General features: G+C 44.5%; 1 protein-coding gene across 1 annotated transcript in view; it reads left to right on the top strand.

Annotated features, from left to right (window-relative positions):
- LOC121843941 (dolichyl-diphosphooligosaccharide--protein glycosyltransferase subunit STT3B-like) overlaps positions 1-22,500 on the top strand; it is a gene marked incomplete at its 3' end in the record, with an annotated part of 45,912 nt that overhangs the window by 18,289 nt on the left and 5,123 nt on the right. Inside the window, 2 exon segments of the mRNA XM_042313832.1 lie at positions 11,654-11,762; positions 12,474-12,761. Coding sequence (XP_042169766.1) covers positions 11,654-11,762; positions 12,474-12,761 — 397 coding nt within the window.

Below are 22,500 nucleotides of genomic sequence, written 5' to 3'. Positions count from 1 at the left end.
GTATTAGAGACATGTAGAACACATTTACAGTATTAGAGACATTTAGAACACATTTACAGTATTAGAGACATGTAGAACACATTTACAGTATTAGAGACATGTAGAACACATTTACAGTATTAGAGACATGTAGAACACATTTACAGTATTAGAGACATGTAGAACACATTTACAGTATTAGAGACATGTAGAACACATTTACAGTATTAGAGACATGTAGAACACATTTACGGTGTTAGAGACATGTAGATCACATTTACAGTATTAGAGACATGTACATTTTGTCTTGCCCATTCACCCTCTGAATTGCACAAATACTCAAGGCTTAAACATTAATGTTATGTACACTCAGTGTAAAAATCCCTGTCTTAGGGCAGTTAGGATCACCACTTTAATTTAAGAATGTGAAATGTCAGAATAATAGTAGAGATAATTATTTCTTTCAGCTTTTATTTCTTTCATCACATTCCCAGTGGGTCAGAAGTTTACATACACTCAATTAGTATTTGGTAGCATTGCCTTTACATGTTTTAACTTGGGTCAAACGTTTTGGGTAGCCTTCCACAAGCTTCACACAATAAATTGGATACATTTTGGCCCATTCCTCCTGACAGAGCTGGTGTAACTGAGTCAGGTTTGTCGGCCTCCTTGCACATGCTTTTTCAGTTCTGCCCATAAATGTTCTATAGGATTGAGGTCAGGGCTTTGTGATGGCCACTCCAATACCTTGACTTTGTTGTACTTAAGCCATTTTGCCACAACTTTGGAAGTATGCTTGGGGTCATTGTCCATTTGGAAGACCCATTTTTGACCAAGCTTTAACTTCCTGACTGATGTCTTGAGATGTTGCTTCAATATATCCACATCATGTTCCTACCTCATGATGCCATCTATTTTGTGAAGTGCACCACTCCCTCCTGCAGCACCCCCACAACATGATGCTGTGTTCTTCGGCTTACAATCCTCCCCCTTTTTCCTCCAAACATAACGATGGTCATTATGGCCAAACAGTTATTTTTTTGTTTCATCAGACCAGAGGAAATTTCTCCCAAAAGTACGCTCTTTGTCCCCATGTGCAGTAGCAAACCGTAGTCTGGCTATTTTATGGCGGTTTTGGAGCAGTGGCTTCTTCCTTGCTGAGCGGCCTTTCAGGTTATGTCGATATAGGACTCATTTTACTGTGGATATAGATACTTTTGTACCTGTTTCCAGCATCTTCAAAGGGTCCTTTGCTGTTGTTCTGAGATTGATTTGCACTTTTCGCACCAAAGTACGTTCATCTCAAGGAGACAGAACGCGTCTCCTTCCTGAGAGGTATTTTTATTTATTTGATTTATTTCACCTTTATTTAACCAGGAAGGACAGTTGAGAACAAGTTCTCATTTACAATTGCGACCTGGCCAAGATAAAGCAAAGCAATTCAACACAGAGTTACACATGGAGTAAAACAAACATATGTAGCTGTCCTCTGGCTGTGGTTCAATGTGGAGTAGTAATGTAGCCATCCTCTGGCTGTGGTTCAATGTACAGTAGTAATGTAGCCATCCTCTGACTGTGGTTCAATGTGGAGTAGTAATGTAGCCATCCTCTGGCTGTGGTTCAATGTGGAGTAGTGATGTAGCCATCCTCTGTGGTTCAATGTAGAGTAGTAATGTAGCCATCCTCTGTGGTTCAATGTGGAGTAGTAATGTAGCCGTCCTGGCTGTGGTTCAATGTGGAGTAGTAATGTAGCTGTCCTCTGGCTGTGGTTCAATGTGGAGTAGTAATGTAGCCATCCTCTGACTGTGGTTCAATGTACAGTAGTAATGTAGCCATCCTCTGGCTGTGGTTCAATGTACAGTAGTAATGTAGCCATCCTCTGGCTGTGGTTCAATGTGGAGTAGTAATGTAGACATCCTCTGTGGTTCAATGTGGAGTAGCAATGTAGACATCCTCTGTGGTTCAATGTACAGTAGTAATGTAGCCATCCTCTGGCTGTGGTTCAATGTGGAGTAGTAATGTAGCCGTCCTCTGGCTGTGGTTCAATGTGGAGTAGTAATGTAGCCGTCCTCTGACTGTGGTTCAATGTACAGTAGTAATGTAGCCGTCATCTGACTGTGGTTCAATGTGGAGTAGTAATGTAGACATCCTCTGTGGTTCAATGTGGAGTAGCAATGTAGACATCCTCTGTGGTTCAATGTACAGTAGTAATGTAGCCATCCTCTGGCTGTGGTTCAATGTGGAGTAGTAATGTAGACATCCTCTGTGGTTCAATGTGGAGTAGCAATGTAGACATCCTCTGTGGTTCAATGTACAGTAGTAATGTAGCCATCCTCTGGCTGTGGTTCAATGTGGAGTAGTAATGTAGCCATCCTCTGGCTCTGGTTCAATGTACAGTAGTAATGTAGCCGTCCTCTGGCTGTGGTTCAATGTGGAGTAGTAATGTAGCCGTCCTCTGACTGTGGTTCAATGTACAGTAGTAATGTAGCCGTCCTCTGACTGTGGTTCAATGTACAGTAGTAATGTAGCCATCCTCTGTGGTTCAATGTAGAGTAGTAATGTAGCCATCCTCTGTGGTTCAATGTACAGTAGTAATGTAGCCATCCTCTGGCTGTGGTTCAATGTACAGTAGTAATGTAGCCGTTCTCTGGCTGTGGTTCAATGTGGAGTAGTAATGTAGCCACCCTCTGGCTGTGGCTCAATGTGGAGTAGTAATGTAGCCATCCTCTGTGGTTCAATGTGGAGTAGTAATGTAGCCATCCTCTGTGGTTCAATGTGGAGTAGTAATGTAGCCATCCTCTGACTGTGGTTCAATGTGGAATAGTAATGTAGCCGTCCTCTGTGGTTCAATGTGGAGTAGTAATGTAGCTGTCCTCTGGCTGTGGTTCAATGTACAGTAGTAATGTAGCCATCCTCTGTGGTTCAATGTAGAGTAGTAATGTAGCCATCCTCTGTGGTTCAATGTACAGTAGTAATGTAGCCGTCCTCTGGCTGTGGTTCAATGTACAGTAGTAATGTAGCTGACCTCTGGCTGTGGTTCAATGTGGAGTAGTAATGTAGCCGTCATCTGGCTGTGGTTCAATGTGGAGTAGTAATGTAGCCGTCCTCTGGCTGTGGTTCAATGTACAGTAGTAATGTAGCCGTCCTCTGGCTGTGGTTCAATGTGGAGTAGTAATGTAGCCATCCTCTGTGGTTCAATGTACAGTAGTAATGTAGCCATCCTCTGGCTGTGGTTCAATGTGGAGTAGTAATGTAGCCATCCTCTGGCTCTGGTTCAATGTACAGTAGTAATGTAGCCGTCCTCTGGCTGTGGTTCAATGTGGAGTAGTAATGTAGCCATCCTCTGTGGTTCAATGTACAGTAGTAATGTAGCCATCCTCTGGCTCTGGTTCAATGTACAGTAGTAATGTAGCCATCCTCTGGCTGTGGTTCAATGTACAGTAGTAATGTAGCCGTCCTCTGGCTGTGGTTCAATGTACAGTAGTAATGTAGCCATCCTCTGTGGTTCAATGTAGAGTAGTAATGTAGCCATCCTCTGGCTGGTTCAATGTACAGTAGTAATGTAGCCATCCTCTGGCTGTGGTTCAATGTGGAGTAGTAATGTAGCCATCCTCTGTGGTTCAATGTGGAGTAGTAATGTAGCCATCCTCTGGCTGTGGCTCAATGTGGAGTAGTAATGTAGCCATCCTCTGTGGTTCAATGTGGAGTAGTAATGTAGCCATCCTCTGTGGTTCAATGTGGAGTAGTAATGTAGCCATCCTCTGGCTGTGGTTCAATGTACAGTAGTAATGTAGCCGTCCTCTGTGGTTCAATGTGGAGTAGTAATGTACCCATCCTCTGTGGTTCAATGTACAGTAGTAATGTAGCCGTCCTCTGGCTGTGGTTCAATGTACAGTAGTAATGTAGCCATCCTCTGTGGTTCAATGTGGAGTAGTAATGTACCCATCCTCTGTGGTTCAATGTACAGTAGTAATGTAGCTGACCTCTGGCTGTGGTTCAATGTACAGTAGTAATGTAGCCATCCTCTGTGGTTCAATGTGGAGTAGTAATGTAGCAGGACTTTCGTTCCATAGCAGTTTGACAGTCACATTTCCTTTAGTCATTTCCTGTAATTTCTCTGCTGATTGATGATTATCCAGTGGAGGAAATAGAGCATATAAACCACCTGTTCTGAACTAATATTTATACCAAACGTTTTAGGGTCCAAACCCAGATCGGCTACATATCTCTTAGGGTCCAAACCCAGATCGGCTACATATCTCTTAGGGTCCAAACCCAGATCGGCTACATATCTCTTAGGGTCCAAACCCAGATCAGCTACATATCTCTTAGGGTCCAAACCCAGATCGGCTACATATCTCTTAGGGTCCAAACCCAGATCGGCTACATATCTCTTAGGGTCCAAACCCAGATCGGCTACATATCTCTTAGGGTCCAAACCCAGATCGGCTACATATCTCTTAAACCCAGATTGGCTCCAAAACCCAGATCGGCTACATATCTCTTAGGGTCCAAACCCAGATCGGCTACATATCTCTTAGGGTCCAAACCCAGATCGGCTACATATCTCTTAGGGTCCAAACCCAGATCGGCTACATATCTCTTAGGGTCCAAACCCAGATCGGCTACATATCTCTTAGGGTCCAAACCCAGATCGGCTACATATCTCTTAGGGTCCAAACCCAGATCGGCTACATATCTCTTAGGGTCCAAACCCAGATCCTACATATCTCTTAGGTCCAAACCCAATCGGCTACATATCTCTTAGGGTCCAAACCCAGATCGGCTACATATCTCTTAGGGTCCAAACCCAGATCGGCTACATATCTCTTAGGGTCCAAACCCAGATCGGCTACATATCTCTTAGGGTCCAAACCCAGATCGGCTACATATCTCTACATCCATAGACCTTGTGTTATTATTGTCCTCCACTACACAGTCAGCAGGAAAAGGGTTAGCGAACTACCTTACCTCAGCTGCATGACAAATATCTTCAATCTCTAACGTTACCGTTGAACAATGACAAGTCAGCCTTTGAATCATGTTTTTAATGAACAGCAAGGTGAGCTTACAACATGGTTTGTTCGGTTTGCAGTAACGTTAAATGCTTTATCTAGATTCTTTATATCCTCTGGGTTTCACCAGATCACAGCCTGGTTCACTGGTTCACTGGTTCCCTGGTTCGCTCTGGAGTCCCTAAAACATTAAACAACATGAATCACAAGACATACGAATGTCCAACACCCATATAACAAGCTACATGTATAGCTAGTTGGCTAATGTTAGCTAGTCAGCTTGTTAAATAGCGATTTTTATAAATACATTTTATGTCAACATATGCATAATCGTTTCCCTACATGAAGTAAAATGTGTTGCATGATTGGTTAGGAAGTTGTAATGACTTTCTGTTCCGTCAGAAGCTCTTCAGAAGCTCGTTCTCTGGTGTATAATTCATGGTGTTGTGATGTTCAGAGGAGGAGAGTTGTCTTCTAGGAACTGCTGTTCTGTTCTGTTCTACTCTGTTCTGTTCCAATCGGTTCTGTTCTGTTCCAATCTGTTCTGTTCTACTCTGTTCTGTTCTACTCTATTCTGTTCTGTTCCAATCTGTTCTGTTCTGTTCCAATCTGTTCTGTTCTAGTCTGTTCTGTTCTACTCTGTTCTGTTCTGTTCCAATCTGTTCTGTTCTAGTCTGTTCTGTTCCAATCTGTTCTGTTCTAGTCTGTTCTGTTCTACTCTATTCTGTTCTGTTCCAATCTGTTCTGTTCTACTCTGTTCTGTTCTGTTCCAATCTGTTCTGTTCTACTCTATTCTGTTCTAGTCTGTTCTGTTCTACTCTGTTCTGTTCTGTTCCAATCTGTTCTGTTCCAGTCTGTTCTGTTCTACTCTGTTCTGTTCTAATCTGTTCTGTTCTGTTCCAATCTGTTCTGTTCTGTTCTACTCTGTTCTGTTCCAGTCTGTTCTGTTCTACTCTGTTCTGTTCTAGTCTGTTCTGTTCTACTCTGTTCTGTTCTGTTCCAATCTGTTCTGTTCCAGTCTGTTCTGTTCTACTCTGTTCTGTTCTAGTCTGTTCTGTTCTAATCTGTTCTGTTCTGTTGCAATCTGTTCTGTTCTGTTCTACTCTGTTCTGTTCCAATCTGTTCTGTTCTGTTCTACTCTGTTCTGTTCTGTTCTGTTCCAATCTGTTCTGTTCTGTTCTACTCTGTTCTGTTCTGTTCTGTTCTGTTCTGTTCCAGTCTGTGCTGGTCTGTTCTGTTCCAATCTGTTCTGTTCTGTTCTACTCTGTTCTGTTCCAGTCTGTTCTGTTCTGTTCCAATCTGTTCTGTTCTGTTCTGGTCTGTTCCAATCTGTTCTGTTCCAATCTGTTCTGTTCTGTTCTGGTCTGTTCCAATCTGTTCTGTTCCAATCTGTTCTGTTCCAATCTGTTCCAATCTGTTCTGTTCTGTTCCAATCTGTTCTGTTCCAGTCTGTTCTGTTCTGTTCCAATCTGTTCTGTTCCAGTCTGTTCTGTTCTGTTCCAATCTGTTCTGTTCTGTTCTGTTCTGTTCCAATCTGTTCTGTTCTGTTCTGGTCTGTTCCAATCTGTTCTGTTCCAATCTGTTCTGTTCTGTTCTGTTCTGTTCCAATCTGTTCTGGTCTGTTCTGTTCTGTTCCAATCTGTTCTAGTCTGTTCTGTTCCAATCTGTTCTGCTCTGTTCCAATCTGTTCTGTTCCAATCTGTTCTGTTCTGTTCCAATCTGTTCTTCTCTGTTCTGTTCTGTTCCAATCTGTTCTACTCTCTTCCAATCTGTTCTGTTGTATTTTGTTATATTCTGCTCTGTTCTGTTCTGTTCTAGTCCTCTGAAGTCCTCTGATGACTAACATGGACAAATCTGTCTGATGTGGTCAACACTGTCTGACACCATTAGACTGTCTTTCAGCCTCTCCTTCATAATCCTCTCTCTCCTCTCTGTCAGTCCCAAGACTCCATGTTACCACTGGGCCTGTTTCCCGCTATCCAATTGGACTAGATTTTGTCCACTAACCTTACAACCAAATTCATATGAAAAGTAGAAGTTACAGTTTCTCTCCCTGGTAGCCCTCATAACAACACAATCTCATCATAACTGTCTTGGTGCCCAGACTTTCCCTCAGTCAGCAGTGTTCTGTTAGATGACACACCTACTGGAGAGAGGGACACACACACAGCTAATCTATGGCTATGGAGAGAGGGACACACACACACAGCTAATCTATGGCTATGGAGAGAGGGACACACACCTACTGGAGAGAGGGACACACACCTACTGGAGAGAGGGACACACACACACAGCTAATCTATGGCTATGGAGAGAGGGACACACACCTACTGGAGAGAGGGACACACACCTACAGCTAATCTATGGCTATGGAGAGAGGGGGACACACACCTACTGGAGAGAGGGACACACACACACAGCTAAATCTATGGCTATGGAGAGAGGGACATACACACAGCTAAATCTATGGCTACGGAGAGAGGGACATACACACAGCTAAATCTATGGCTACGGAGAGAGGGACACACACACAGCTAAATCTATGGCTACGGAAAGAGGGACATACACACACACACAGCTAAACCTATGGCTACGGAGAGAGGGACACACACACAGCTAAATCTATGGCTATGAAGAGAGGGACATACTCACACTGATATGGCTATGTAGCAGCGTTTGTTGAAAGTGCAGCTAGATTAAAAAAGAGAGGCGTCTCTGTAGCTCAAGGATATTTGGTCCGACAGAGATACAGAATTGTTTAATGTCCAGACTACCATCGTAGTGTGGTTTAGTCCAGTTGATTCTCATTCATCATGGGAGTCTGAAGAGCCTCTGTCTGTTTGTCTGTCTGACGTAGACTGAGACGCTAGCGTACTGAAATGTGGGTGACATTTTAAATCTGTTTTTCCATTTACCTTGTGAAAAACAATGCTCAACCTTATCTTTTTTTCAAAAAACAATGATTGTTTCAGTCGTTTCTCATGCAATTATGGAGCACAGTTGTTAAATGTGTGCTGTCTTCCGTCTCAGTGGGGATTTCTGTCACCGTTGGTATTTTAGCTTTCCAATTTGAGATAATTGTATAAAAACAAAATGTATTTTGTTGAGTTAGATTGTTCTGTAACTACTTCATTATGATTTTGAACACGTTCCAAGTCATCAGGCATACTATTGAGTCATCAGGCATACTATTGAGTCATCGGGCGTACTGTTGAGTCATCGGACGTACTATTGAGTCATCGGGCGTACTGTTGAGTCATCAGGCGTACTATTGAGTCATCGGGCGTACTATTGTCATCGGCGTACTGTATGAAGTCATCAGGCTGTTGAGTCATCAGGCGTACTGTTGAGTCATCGGGCGTACTGTTGATTGAGTCATCAGGCATACTATTGAGTCATCGGGCGTACTGTTGAGTCATCGTACTGTTGAGTCGAGTCATTGGGCGTACTATTGAGTCATCGGGCGTAGTCATCAGGCGTACTTGAGTCATCAGGCGTACTGTTGAGTCATCGGGCGTACTGTTGAGTCACTCATCAGGGTTGAGTCATCGGGCGTACTATTGAGTCATCAGGCATACTGTTGAGTCATCGGGCGTACTATTGAGTCATCAGGCGTAGTTGAGTCATCGGGCGTACTATTGAGTCATCAGGCGTACTGTTGAGTCATCGGGCGTACTATTGAGTCATCGGGCGTACTGTTGAGTCATCAGGTCATCGTACTGTTGAGTCATCAGGGCGTACTGTTGAGTCATCAGGCGTTGAGTCATCAGGCGAGTCATCTGTACTGAGTCATCAGGCGTATGTTGAGTCATCAGGCATACTACTGAGTCATCGGGCGTACTGTTGAGTCATCAGGAGTCATCAGGCGTACTGTTGAGTCATCAGGGCGTACTGTTGAGTCATCAGGGTACTGTTGAGTCATCAGGCGTACTGTTGAGTCATCGGGCGTACTGTTGAGTCATCGGGCGTACTGTTGAGTCATCAGGCGTACTGTTGAGTCATCAGGCGTGTTGAGTCATCACAGGCGTACTGGCGTACTGTTGAGTCATCAGGCGTACTGTTGAGTCATCAGGCGTACTGTTGAGTCATCGGGCGTACTGTTGAGTCATCGGGCGTACTGTTGAGTCATCAGGCGTACTGTTGAGTCATCAGGGCGTACTGTTGAGTCATCAGGCGTACTGTTGAGTCATCAGGCGTACTGTTGAGTCATCAGGCGTACTGTTGAGTCATCGGGCGTACTGTTGAGTCATCAGGCGTACTGTTGAGTCATCAGGCGTACTGTTGAGTCATCAGGCGTACTGTTGAGTCATCAGGCGTACTGTTGAGTCATCAGGCGTACTGTTGAGTCATCAGGCGTACTGTTGAGTCATCAGGCGTACTGTTGAGTCATCAGGCGTACTGTTGAGTCATCAGGCGTACTGTTGAGTCATCAAGCGTACTGTTGAGTCATCAAGCATACTGTTGAGTCAGTGTAGTTCAGCCTTCTGTCTGAAACCTTTGGGAGTGTAGTAGTGGTGTAGTGTAGTAGTAGTGTTGTAGTAGTAGTGGTGTACTTTAGTAGTAGTGGTATAGTGTAGTAGTGGTGTAGTGTAGTAGTAGTGGTGTACTGTAGTAGTAGTAGTGTAGTGGTGTGGTGTAGTAGTAGTAGTGTACTGTAGTAGTAGTGGTGTAGTGTAGTTGTAGTGTAGTAGTAGTGGTGTACTGTAGTAGTAGTAGTAGTGTAGTAGTGTAGTGTAGTAGTGTAGTAGTAGTGGTGTAGTGTGTCTGGTAGTGTAGTAGTGGTAGTAGTAGTAGTAGTGTAGTAGTAGTGGTGTACTGTAGTAGTAGTAGTGTAGTGGTGTGGTGTAGTAGTAGTAGTGTACTGTAGTAGTAGTGGTGTAGTGTAGTTGTAGTGTAGTAGTAGTGGTGTACTGTAGTAGTAGTAGTAGTGTAGTAGTGTAGTGTAGTAGTGTAGTAGTAGTGGTGTAGTGTAGTAATGGTGGAGTGTAGTAGTAGTGGTGTACTGTAGTAGTAGTAGTGTAGTAGTAGTGGTGTAGTGTAGTAGTAGTGGTGTAGTGTAGTAGTGGTGTAGTGTAGTAGTAGTGGTGTAGTGTAGTAGTAGTGTAGTAGTAGTAGTAGTGGTGTACTGTAGTAGTGGTGTAGTAGTAGTGGTGTAGTGTAGTAGTAGTAGTGGTGCAGTGTAGTAGTAGTAGTGTAGTAGTAGTGGTGTAGTGTAGTAGTAGTGGTGTAGTGTAGTAGTTGTAGTGGTTTACTGTAGTAGTAGTAGTAGTAGTGGTGTAGTGTGCTGTAGTTGTGTTGTAGTGGTGTAGTGTAGTGTGGTGTGGTGTAGTTGTGTTGTAGTGGTGTAGTGTAGTAGTGGTGTAGTGTAGTGTAGTTGTGTTGTAGTGGTGTAGTGTAGTAGTAATAGTGTAGTAGTAGTAGTGGTGTAGTAGTGGTTTACTGTAGTAGTGGTGTAGTGTAGTAGTAGTAGTGGTGTAGTAGTGGTTTACTGTAGTAGTGGTGTAGTGTGCTGTGGTGTAGTTGTGTTGTAGTGGTGTAGTAGTGTAGTGTAGTTGTGTTGTAGTGTAGTAGTGGTGTAGTGGTGTAGTGTAGTTGTGTTGTAGTGGTGTAGTGCGGTAGTGTAGTAGTGGTGTAGTGTAGTTGTAGTGTAGTAGTGTAGTAGTGTTGTAGTGGTGTAGTAGTGGTATAGTGTTGTAGTGGTGTAGTAGTGTAGTGTAGTAGTGGTATAGTGTTGTAGTGGTGTAGTAGTGGTATAGTAGTGTAGTGTAGTAGTGTAGTAGTGGTATAGTGTTGTAGTGGTGTAGTAGTGTAGTGTAGTAGTGGTATAGTGTAGTAGTGGTGTAGTAGTGTAGTAGTGTAGTGTAGTAGTGGTATAGTGTTGTAGTGGTGTAGTAGTGTAGTAGTGTAGTGTAGTAGTGGTGTAGTGTAGTTGTGTTGTAGTGGTGTAGTGTAGTTGTGTTGTAGTGGTATAGTGTTGTAGTGGTGTAGTGTAGTTGTGTTGTAGTGGTGTAGTGTAGTTGTGTTGTAGTGTAGTAGTGGTATAGTGTTGTAGTGGTGTAGTAGTGTAGTGTAGTGTAGTAGTGGTATAGTGTTGTAGTGGTGTAGTAGTGGTGTAGTAGTGGTATAGTGTTGTAGTAGTGTAGTAGTGTAGTGTAGTAGTGTTGTAGTAGTGTAGTAGTGTAGTGTAGTAGTGGTATAGTGTTGTAGTGGTGTAGTAGTGTAGTAGTGGTATAGTGTAGTAGTGGTATAGTGTTGTAGTGGTATAGTGTAGTAGTGGTGTAGTAGTGGTATAGTGTAGTAGTGGTGTAGTAGTGTAGTAGTGGTGTAGTAGTGGTATAGTGTTGTAGTGGTGTAGTAGTGTAGTAGTGTAGTGTAGTAGTGTTGTAGTAGTGTAGTAGTGTAGTGTAGTAGTGGTATAGTGTTGTAGTGGTGTAGTAGTGTAGTAGTGTAGTGTAGTAGTGTTGTAGTAGTGTAGTAGTGTAGTGTAGTAGTGGTATAGTGTTGTAGTGGTGTAGTAGTGTAGTAGTGGTGTAGTAGTGGTATAGTGTAGTAGTAGTGTAGTAGTGTAGTAGTGGTATAGTGTTGTAGTGGTATTGTGATGTGGTTGTGTTCATGTCTTCCATACTAACAGTGTGTCTCTCTGTCTCTCTGTGTTTCAGGTTCAACTACAGATCTACTCACCATCTGACCATCAACGGCTTCTACGACTTCCTCAACTGGTTCGATGACAGGGCCTGGTACCCACTGGGCAGGATAGTGGGGGGCACGGTAAGTGGAATAACTCAAGTGTATTGTGATTGTGGGCCTTGTACCCACTATGCATTGTGAGTGGATGGGATTAGGAGAGGAAAATAGCTCTCTGTTTCTCTGGCCTGGTTCCCACTGGGCACGGTGAGTGGTGGATTAGGAGAGGAAAATAGCTCTCTGTTTCTCTCTCTCTCTCTCTCTGTTGTTTTCTCTCTGTCTCCTGCTCTCTCCCTCTCCCTCTCGATCTTGCTCTCTCTCGATCCTGCTCTCTCTCTTTCTCTCTCTCAGTCTTGGATTTATCCTATTTTAGTCCTCTCTGTCTCCCCCAAGGTTTACTCAGGTCTGATGATATCAGCTGGTCTCTCTCTCTCTCTCTCTCTCTTCTCTCTCTCTCTCTCTCTCTCTCTCTCTCTCTCTCTCTCTCTCTCTCTCTCCTCTCTCTCTCCAGGTTTACCCAGGTCTGATGGTAACAGCTGGTCTCTCTCTCTCTCCAGGTTTACCCAGGTCTGATGGTAACTGCAGGTCTCTCTCTCTCCAGGTTTACCCAGGTCTGATGGTAACAGCTGGTCTCTCTCTCTCCAGGTCTCCAGGTTTAGGTTTACCCAGGTCTGATGGTAACAGCTGGTCTCTCTCTCTCTCTCCAGGTTTACCCAGGTCTGATGGTAACAGCTGGTCTCTCTCTCTCCAGGTTTACCCAGGTCTGATGGTAACAGCTGGTCTCTCTCTCTCCAGGTTTACCCAGGTCTGATGGTAACAGCTGGTCTCATCCACTATGTTCTAAACCTGCTCCACATCACGGTGCACATCAGAGACGTGTGTGTGTTCCTGGCGCCCGTCTTCAGCGGCCTCACGTCCATCTCCACCTTCCTGCTGACCCGCGAGCTCTGGAACCAGGGGGCAGGGCTTCTGGCGGCGTGCTTCATCGCTATTGTCCCCGGTTACATCTCCCGCTCTGTGGCGGGCTCCTTCGACAATGAGGGCATCGCCATCTTTGCCCTACAGTTTACCTACTATCTATGGGTTAGTAGAGACACCCTCCAGTTGACATATTATCTATGGGTTAGTAGAGACACCCTCCAGTTGACATATTATCTATGGGTTTGTAGACACACCCTCCAGTTGACATATTATCTATGGGTTAGTAGAGACACACCCTCCCGTTGACATATTATCTATGGGTTAGTAGAGACACCCTCCAGTTGACATATTATCTATGGGTTTGTAGACACACCCTCCAGTTGACATATTATCTATGGGTTAGTAGAGACACCCCCAGTTGACCTATGGGTTAGTAGAGACACACCCTCCAGTTGACATATTATCTATGGGTTAGTAGACACACCCTCCAGTTGACATATTATCTATGGGTTACACCCTCCAGTTGACATATTATCTATGGGTTAGTAGAGACACCCCTCCAGTTGACATATTATCTATGGGTTAGTAGACACACCCACCAGTTGACATATTATCTATGGGTTAGTAGACACACCCTCCAGTTGACATATTATCTATGGGTTAGTAGAGACACACCCTCCCGTTGACATATTATCTATGGGTTAGTAGAGACACACCCTCCAGTTGACATATTATCTATGGGTTAGTAGAGACTACCCTCCAGTTGACATATTATCTATGTTAGTAGAGACACACCCTCCAGTTGACATATTATCTATGGTAGAGACACACCCTTTGACATATTATCTATGGGTTAGTAGAGACACACCCTCCAGTTGACATATTATCTATGGGTTAGTAGAGACACACCCTCCAGTTGACATATTATCTATGGGTTAGTAGAGACACACCCTCCAGTTGACATATTATCTATGGGTTAGTAGAGACACACCCTCCAGTTGACAAATTATCTATGGGTTAGTAGAGACACACCTCCAGTTGACGAATTATCTATGGGTTAGTAGAGACACACCCTCCAATGGGTTAGTAGAGACACCCTAGTTGACATATTATCTATGGTTGAGAGACACACACTCCAGTTGATTATCTATGGGTTAGTAGAGACACACACTCCAGTTGACGAATTATCTATGGGTTAGTAGAGACACCCTCCAGTTGACATATTATCTATGGGTTAGTAGAGACACCCTCCAGTTGACATATTATCTATGGGTTAGTAGAGACACACCCTCCAGTTGACATATTATCTATGGGTTAGTAGAGACACACCCTCCAGTTGACATATTATCTATGGGTTAGTAGAGACACCCTCCAGTTGACATATTATCTATGGGTTAGTAGAGACACCCTCCAGTTGACATATTATCTATGGGTTAGTAGAGACACCCTCCAGTTGACATATTATCTATGGGTTAGTAGAGACACCCTCCAGTTGACATATTATCTATGAGTTAGTAGAGACACACCCTCCAGTTGACCTATTATCTATGGGTTAGTAGAGACACCCTCCAGTTTACATATTATCTATGGGTTAGTAGACACACCCTCCAGTTGACATATTATCTATGGGTTCGTAGAGACACCCTCCAGTTGACATATTATCTGTGGGTTAGTAGAGACACACCCTCCAGTTGACATATTATCTATGGGTTAGTAGACACACCCTCCAGTTGGCATATTATCGATGAGTTAGTAGAGACACACTCTCCAGTTGACATATTATCTATGGGTTAGTAGAGACACACTCTCCAGTTGACATATTATCTATGGGTTAGTAGAGACACACCTTCTGGATGATAGCGGGGTGAACAGGCAGTGGCTCGGGTGGTTTTTGTCCTTAATGATCTTTTTGGCCTTCCTGTGACATCGGGTGGTGTAGGTGTCCTGGAGCGCAGGTAGTTTTCCTCCGGTGATGCGTTGGGCAGACCGTACCACCCTCTGAAGAGCCCTGCGGTTGCAGGCAGTGCTGTTGCTGTACCAGGCGGTGATGCAGCCCGACAGGATGCTCTCAATTGTGCATCTGTAAAGGTTTCTGAGGGTCTTGGGGGCCAATCCGAATATCTTCAGCCTCCCGAGGAAGAGAAGAGGCGCTGTTGGGACTTCTTCATCACACTGTTTGCATGGTTGGACCATTTCAGTTTGTGTGTGGTTGGACCATTTCAAGGAACTTGAAGCTTTCCACCTTCTCCACTGCGTCCCGTCGTCTGTGGATAGGGTCGTGTTCCCTCTGCTGTTTCCTGAAGTCCACCATCAGCTCCTTTGTTTTGTTGACGTTGAGGGAGAGGTTATTTTCCTGACACCACTCTCCCAGGACCCTCACCTCCACCCTGTAGGCCGTCTCATCGTTTTTGGTTATCAAGCCTACTACTGTTGTGTCATCTGCAAACTTGATGATTGAGTTGGAGGCTTGCGTGGCCACGTAGTCGTGGGTGAACAGGGAGTACTGGAGGGGGCTGAGCACGCACCCTTGTGGGGTTCCAGTGTTGTTTCCAACCTTCACTGCCTGGGGGTGGCCCGTGAGGAAGTCCAGGACCCAGTTGCACAGGGCGGGGTTCAGACCCAGGGCCTCGAGCTTGATAGATGAGGAGGGTGATGGAGGGTACTATGGTGTTGAATGCTGAGCTATAGTCAATGAACAGCATTCTTACATAGGTATTCCTCTTGTCCAGATGGGATAGGGCAGTGTGCAGTACGATGGCAATTGCATCGTCTGTGGATCTTTTGGGGCGGTAAGCAAACTGGAGTGGGTCTAGGGTGGCCGGTAGGGTGGAGGTGATATGATCCTTGACTGGTCTCTCAAAGGACTTCATGATGACAGAAGTGAGTGCTACGGGGCGATAGTCATTTAGTTCAATTATCTTTGCTTTGTTCCTTTACCCAAGAATGGTGGCCATCTTGATTCATGTGGGCACAGCAGACTGGGATAGGGAGTGATTGAATATGTCCGTAAACACTCCTGCCAGCTGGTCTGCACATGCTCTGAGGACGCGGCCGGGGATGCTGCCTGGGCCGGCAGCCCTGTGAGGGTTAACACACTTAAATGTTTTACCTCAAAGCGGTGTAGCGGGTGAAGAAGGTGTTTAGCTTGTCCGGAAGCAAGACGTCGGTGTCCAGGACATGACTGGTTTTCCCTTTGTAGTCCGTGATTGTCTGTAGACCCTGCCACATACATCTCCTGTCTGATTGTCTGTAGACCCTGCTACATACGTCTCCTGTCTGATTGTCTGTAGACCCTGCTACATACGTCTCCTGTCTGATTGTCTGTAGACCCTGCTCCATACGTCTCCTGTCTGATTGTCTGTAGACCCTGCTACATACGTCTCATGTCTGATTGTCTGTAGACCCTGCTACATACGTCTCCTGTCTGATTGTCTGTAGACCCTGCTACATACGTCTCCTGTCTGATTGTCTGTAGACCCTGCTACATACGTCTACTGTCTGATTGTCTGTAGACCCTGCTACATACGTCTCCTGTCTGATTGTCTGTAGACCCTGCTACATACATCTCCTGTCTGATTGTCTGTAGACCCTGCTACATACGTCTCATGTCTGAGCTGTTGAATCGCGACTCCACTTTGTCTCTATACTGACGTTTTGCCTATTGGATCGTCTTACGGAGGGAATAACGACACTGTTTGTATTCAGCCATATTCCCAGTCACGTTGCAATGGTTAAATGTGTTGGTTTGTACTTTCAGGTTTGTGTGGATACTGACCATATATCCATGGTTTCAGGTTTGGGTGGATACTGACATATATCCATGGTTTCAGGTTTGGGTGGATACTGACATATATCCAAGGTTTCAGGTTTGGGTGGATACTGACATATATCCATGGTTTGTTATACCCTGACATATATCCTGGTTTGGGTGGATACTGACATCTATCCATGGTTTGTCTGTGGATACTGACATATATCCATGGTTTGGGTGGAGGACATATATCCATGGTTTGGGTGGATACTGACATATATCCATGGTTTGGGTGGATACTGACATATATCCATGGTTTCAGGTTTGGGTGGATACTGACATATATCCATGGTTTGGGTGGATACTGACATATATCCATGGTTTGGGTGGATACTGACATATATCCATGGTTTGGGTGGATACTGACATATATCCATGGTTTCAGGTTTGGGTGAATACTGACATATATCCATGGTTTCAGGTTTGGGTGGATACTGACTATATATCCATGGTTTGGGTAGATACTGACATATATCCATGGTTTCAGGTTTGGGTGGATACTGACATATATCCATGGTTTCAGGTTTGGGTGGATACTGACATATATCCATGGTTTCAGGTTTGGGTGGATACTGACATATATCCATGGTTTCAGGTTTGGGTGGATACTGACATATATCCATGGTTTCAGGTTTGGGTGGATACTGACATATATCCATGGTTTCAGGTTTGGGTGGATACTGACATATATCCATGGTTTCAGGTTTGGGTGGATACTGACATATATCCATGGTTTCAGGTTTGGGTGGATACTGACATATATCCAAGGTTTCAGGTTTGGGTGGATACTGACATATATCCATGGTTTGGGTGGATACTGACATATATCCATGGTTTGGGTGGATACTGACTATATATCCATGGTTTTTGGGTGGATACTGACATATATCCATGGTTTGGGTGGATACTGACATCTATCCATGGTTTCAGGTTTGGGTGGATACTGACATATATCCATGGTTTGGGTGGATACTGACATATATCCATGGTTTGGGTGGATACTGACATATATCCATGGTTTGGTTTGTGGATACTGACATATATCCATGGTTTGGGGTTTGGATACTGACATATATCCATGGTTTGGGTTTGGATACTGACATATATCCATGGTTTCAGGTTTGGGTGGATACTGACATATATCCATGGTTTCAGGTTTGGGTGAATACTGACATATATCCATGGTTTCAGGTTTGGGTGGATACTGACTATATATCCATGGTTTGGGTAGATACTGACATATATCCATGGTTTCAGGTTTGGGTGGATACTGACTATATATCCATGGTTTGGGTAGATACTGACATATATCCATGGTTTCAGGTTTGGGTGGATACTGACTATATATCCATGGTTTGGGTAGATACTGACATATATCCATGGTTTCAGGTTTGGGTGGATACTGACATATATCCATGGTTTGGGTAGATACTGACATATATCCATGGTTTCAGGTTTGGGTGGATACTGACTATATATCCATGGTTCCCAAGAAAGCTAAGGTAACTGAGCTAAACGACTACCGCCCCGTAGCACTCACATCCGTCATCATGAAGTGCTTTGAGAGACTAGTCAAGGACCATATCACCTCCACCCTACCTGACACCCTAGACCCACTCCAATTTGCTTACCGCCCAAATAGGTCCACAGACGATGCAATCTCAACCACACTGCACACTGCCCTAACCCATCTGGACAAGAGGAATACCTATGTGAGAATGCTGTTCATCGACTACAGCTCGGCATTCAACACCATAGTACCCTCCAAGCTCGCCATCAAGCTCAAGACCCTGGGTCTCGACCCCGCCCTGTGCAACTGGGTTCTGGACTACCTGACGGGCCGCCCCCAGGTGGTGAGGGTAGGCAACAACATCTCCTCCCCGCTGATCCTCAACACTGGGGCCCCACAAGGGTGCGTTCTGAGCCCTCTCCTGTACTCCCTGTTCACCCACGACTGCGTGGCCATGCACGCCTCCAACTCAATCATCAAGTTTGCGGACGACACAACAGTGGTAGGCTTGATTACCAACAACGACGAGACGGCCTACAGGGAGGAGGTGAAGGCCCTCGGTGTGTGGTGTCAGGAAAATAACCTCACACTCAACGTCAACAAAACTAAGGAGATGATTGTGGACTTCAGGAAACAGCAGAGGGAACACCCCCCCATCCACATCGATGGAACAGTAGTGGAGAGGGTAGCAAGTTTTAAGTTCCTCGGCATACACATCACAGACAAACTGAATTGGTCCACTCACACAGACAGCATCGTGAGGAAGGCGCAGCAGCGCCTCTTCAACCTCAGGAGGCTGAAGAAATTCGGCTTGTCACCAAAAGCACTCACAAACTTCTACAGATGCACAATCGAGAGCATCCTGGCGGGCTGTATCACCGCCTGGTATGGCAACTGCACCGCCCTCAACCGTAAGGCTCTCCAGAGGGTCTCTTTTGTGAGGTCTGCACAACGCATCACCGGGGGCAAACTACCTGCCCTCCAGGACACCTACACCACCCGATGCTACAGGAAGGCCATAAAGATCATCAAGGACATCAACCACCCGAGCCACTGCCTGTTCACCCCGCTGTCATCCAGAAGGCGAGGTCAGTACAGGTGCATCAAAGCTGGGACCGAGAGACTGAAAAACAGCTTCTATCTCAAGGCCATCAGACTGTTAAACAGCCACCACTAACATTGAGTGGCTACTGCCAACACACTGTCAATGACACTGACTCTACTCCAGCCACTTTAATAATGGGAATTGATGGGAAATGATGTAAATATATCACTAGCCACTTTAAACAATGCTACCTTATATAATGTTACTTACCCTACATTATTCATCTCATATGCATACGTAGATACTGTACTCTATATCATCGACTGCATCCTTATGTAATACATGTATCACTAGCCACTTTAACTATGCCACTTGGTTTACATACTCATCTCATATGTATATACTGTACTCGATATCATCTACTGTATCTTGCCTATGCTGCTCTGTACCATCACTCATTCATATATCCTTATGTACATATTCTTTATCCCCTTACACTGTGTATAAGACAGTAGTTTTTTTGGAATTGTTAGTTAAATTACTTGTTGGTTATTACTGCATTGTCGGAACTAGAAGCACAAGCATTTCGGTACACTCGCATTAACATCTGCTAACCATGTGTATGTGACAAATAAAATTTGATTTGATTTGGTTTGGGTGGATACTGACATATATCCATGGTTTGGGTGGATACTGACTATATATCCATGGTTTGGGTGTATACTGACCATATATCCATGGTTTGGGTGGATACTGACATATATCCATGGTTTGGGTGGATACTGACATATATCCATGGTTTGGGTGGATACTGACATATATCCATGGTTTGGGTGGATACTGACATATATCCATGGTTTGGGTGGATACTGACATATATCCATGGTTTGGGTGGATACTGACATATATCCATGGTTTCAGGTTTGGGTGGATACTGACATATATCCATGGTTTGGGTGGATACTGACATCTATCCATGGTTTGGGTGGATACTGACATATATCCATGGTTTCAGGTTTGGGTGGATACTGACATATATCCATGGTTTGGGTGGATACTGACATATATCCATGGTTTGGGTGGATACTGACATATATCCATGGTTTGGGTGGATACTGACATATATCCATGGTTTGGGTGGATATCCCATGGTTTGGGTTTGTGGATACTGACATATATCCATGGTTTGGGTGGATACTGATATATCCATGGTTTCAGGTTTGGGTGGATACTGACATATATCCATGGTTTGGGTGGATACTGACATCTATCCATGGTTTCAGGTTTGTGTGGATACTGACATATATCCATGGTTTGGGTGGATACTGACATATATCCATGGTTTGGGTGGATACTGACATATATCCATGGTTTCAGGTTTGGGTGGCTATGCAGCTATTCACACATACATATTTAGTATTTTTTGCATTAGTAATTTCATATATTTCTTTATATTATTGGTCGATGTGACCCGTCATTATTTTTATTGGGAAAACGGGAAGGAGCTTGGTCGGGAAGTGCCGGTATCACCGGGAAGGAGCTTGGTCTGGGAAGTGCCGGTATCACCGGGAAGGAGCTTGGTCTGGGAAGTGCCGGTATCACCGGGAAGGAGCTTGGTCGGGGAAGTGCCGGTATCACCGGGGAGGAGCTTGGTCGGGGAGTGCCGGTATCACCGGGAAGGAGCTTGGTCAGGAAGTGCCGGTATCACCGGTATTAAACCCAAACGCACACACAGACACACTGCAGGATTTAATTTGTGCTTTTCCAGGGCAGATTTGGGGTCAGTTCAGTTTAGGCATTAGTTCTGGGACAAGGTTACTCATCACACGTTTTCAGGTCACCAAACAACCTCTGCTGCACATGCAGCTAAACATTGAACATCCAACTACCAAAACCCTCCCATTCAGCTGTTCTATACCTGCCAGGCCGCTTCCCAATGACCTGGAGACGCTCCTGTCTGAGCAGCAACAGACTAACACAGACAGACAGTCATCAAAGACCTGGAGATGCTCCTGTCTTTAACTAGATGGAAGTCTGACTGAGCAGCTACTGACTAACACAGACAGACTAACACAGACAGTCATCAAAGACCTGGAGACGCTCCTGTCTTTAACTAGATGGAAGTCTGACTGAGCAGCGACAGACTAACACAGACAGACAGTCATCAAAGACAGTGTAGTGTATAGTTAATATCTGATATCAAACTGACATCAGTTAATTAACAGATAAAAAAATAAAGTTTGGCTCCAATACTGGTGTACATGTAGAGTGTGTGTCTGTGTGTGTGCGTGTGCGTGTGTGTGTAGGTGTGTGTGTGTGTGTGTGTGTGTGTGTAAAGGCTGAAGGCTGTTTTGAACTGCTGAATCCCCAGCCATCTCCTTCTTGCCTTAACACAGAGTAAACAAACAAACATCAAATAGGGCCGACCAACCAGCTCTCTCATCATTAATCCCAGCTGTACCTATCTAAGTGTTGTAACCGTGGCAACATACCCCAGATACATTACTCTTCCTGTTGTTGACTTTATTTAATCTGTTTTAATGTCTCACTGGCTTTTGTGGGTCATTTAATTCTCATCTGTCCAATCCTAGGTTGTAAGTCAGACTTGTTTAAGTCAAGCCTTATAAACTCTCTATGTTAGCCTAATAACACAAGCGCACACACACACAACACATCGTACACACACACACACACACACACACCACACACACACACACACACACACACACACACACACACACACACACACACACACACATACACACACACTGCCTAAGATGTCTGGTTCTGTGAGCTACATATCTCTAGTTTGAATTGAGCTAATGCTGTGTAGTGTAGCGGTCTAGCAGATCGTTAAGGAAAAACCATGAATAATTTACTGTCCCTGTTCAATATGCAGATGCTCTATGTCTCTACTGTTCAATATGCAGCTGCTCTGTGTCTCTACTGTTCAATATGCAGATGCTCTATGTCTCTACTGTTCAATATGCAGCTGCTCTGTCTCTACTGTTCAATATGCAGCTGCTCTATGTCTCTACTGTTCAATATGCAGATGCTCTATGTCTCTACTGTTCAATATGCAGCTGCTCTGTCTCTACTGTTCAATATGCAGCTGCTCTGTCTCTACTGTCCCTGTTCAATATGCAGCTGCTCTATGTCTCTACTGTTCAATATGCAGCTGCTCTGTCTCTACTGTTCAATATGCAGCTGCTCTATGTCTCTACTGTTCAATATGCAGCTGCTCTATGTCTCTACTGTTCCTGTTCAATATGCAGCTGCTCTATGTCTCTACTGTTCAATATGCAGCTGCTCTATGTCTCTACTGTTCAATATGCAGCTGCTCTATGTCTCTACTGTTCAATATGCAGCTGCTCTATGTCTCTACTGTTCCTGTTCAATATGCAGCTGCTCTATGTCTCTACTGTTCAATATGCAGCTGCTCTATGTCTCTACTGTTCAATATGCAGCTGCTCTATGTCTCTACTGTTCAATATGCAGCTGCTCTGTGTCTCTACTGTTCAATATGCAGCTGCTC

This window comes from Oncorhynchus tshawytscha, unplaced genomic scaffold, assembly GCF_018296145.1.
Source record: "Oncorhynchus tshawytscha isolate Ot180627B unplaced genomic scaffold, Otsh_v2.0 Un_contig_7406_pilon_pilon, whole genome shotgun sequence".
In the NCBI taxonomy this organism is placed as follows: Eukaryota; Metazoa; Chordata; class Actinopteri; order Salmoniformes; family Salmonidae; genus Oncorhynchus; species Oncorhynchus tshawytscha.
The sequence above is the reverse complement of the archived record's forward strand: the minus strand, read 5'-3'. Positions and strand labels throughout refer to the sequence as shown.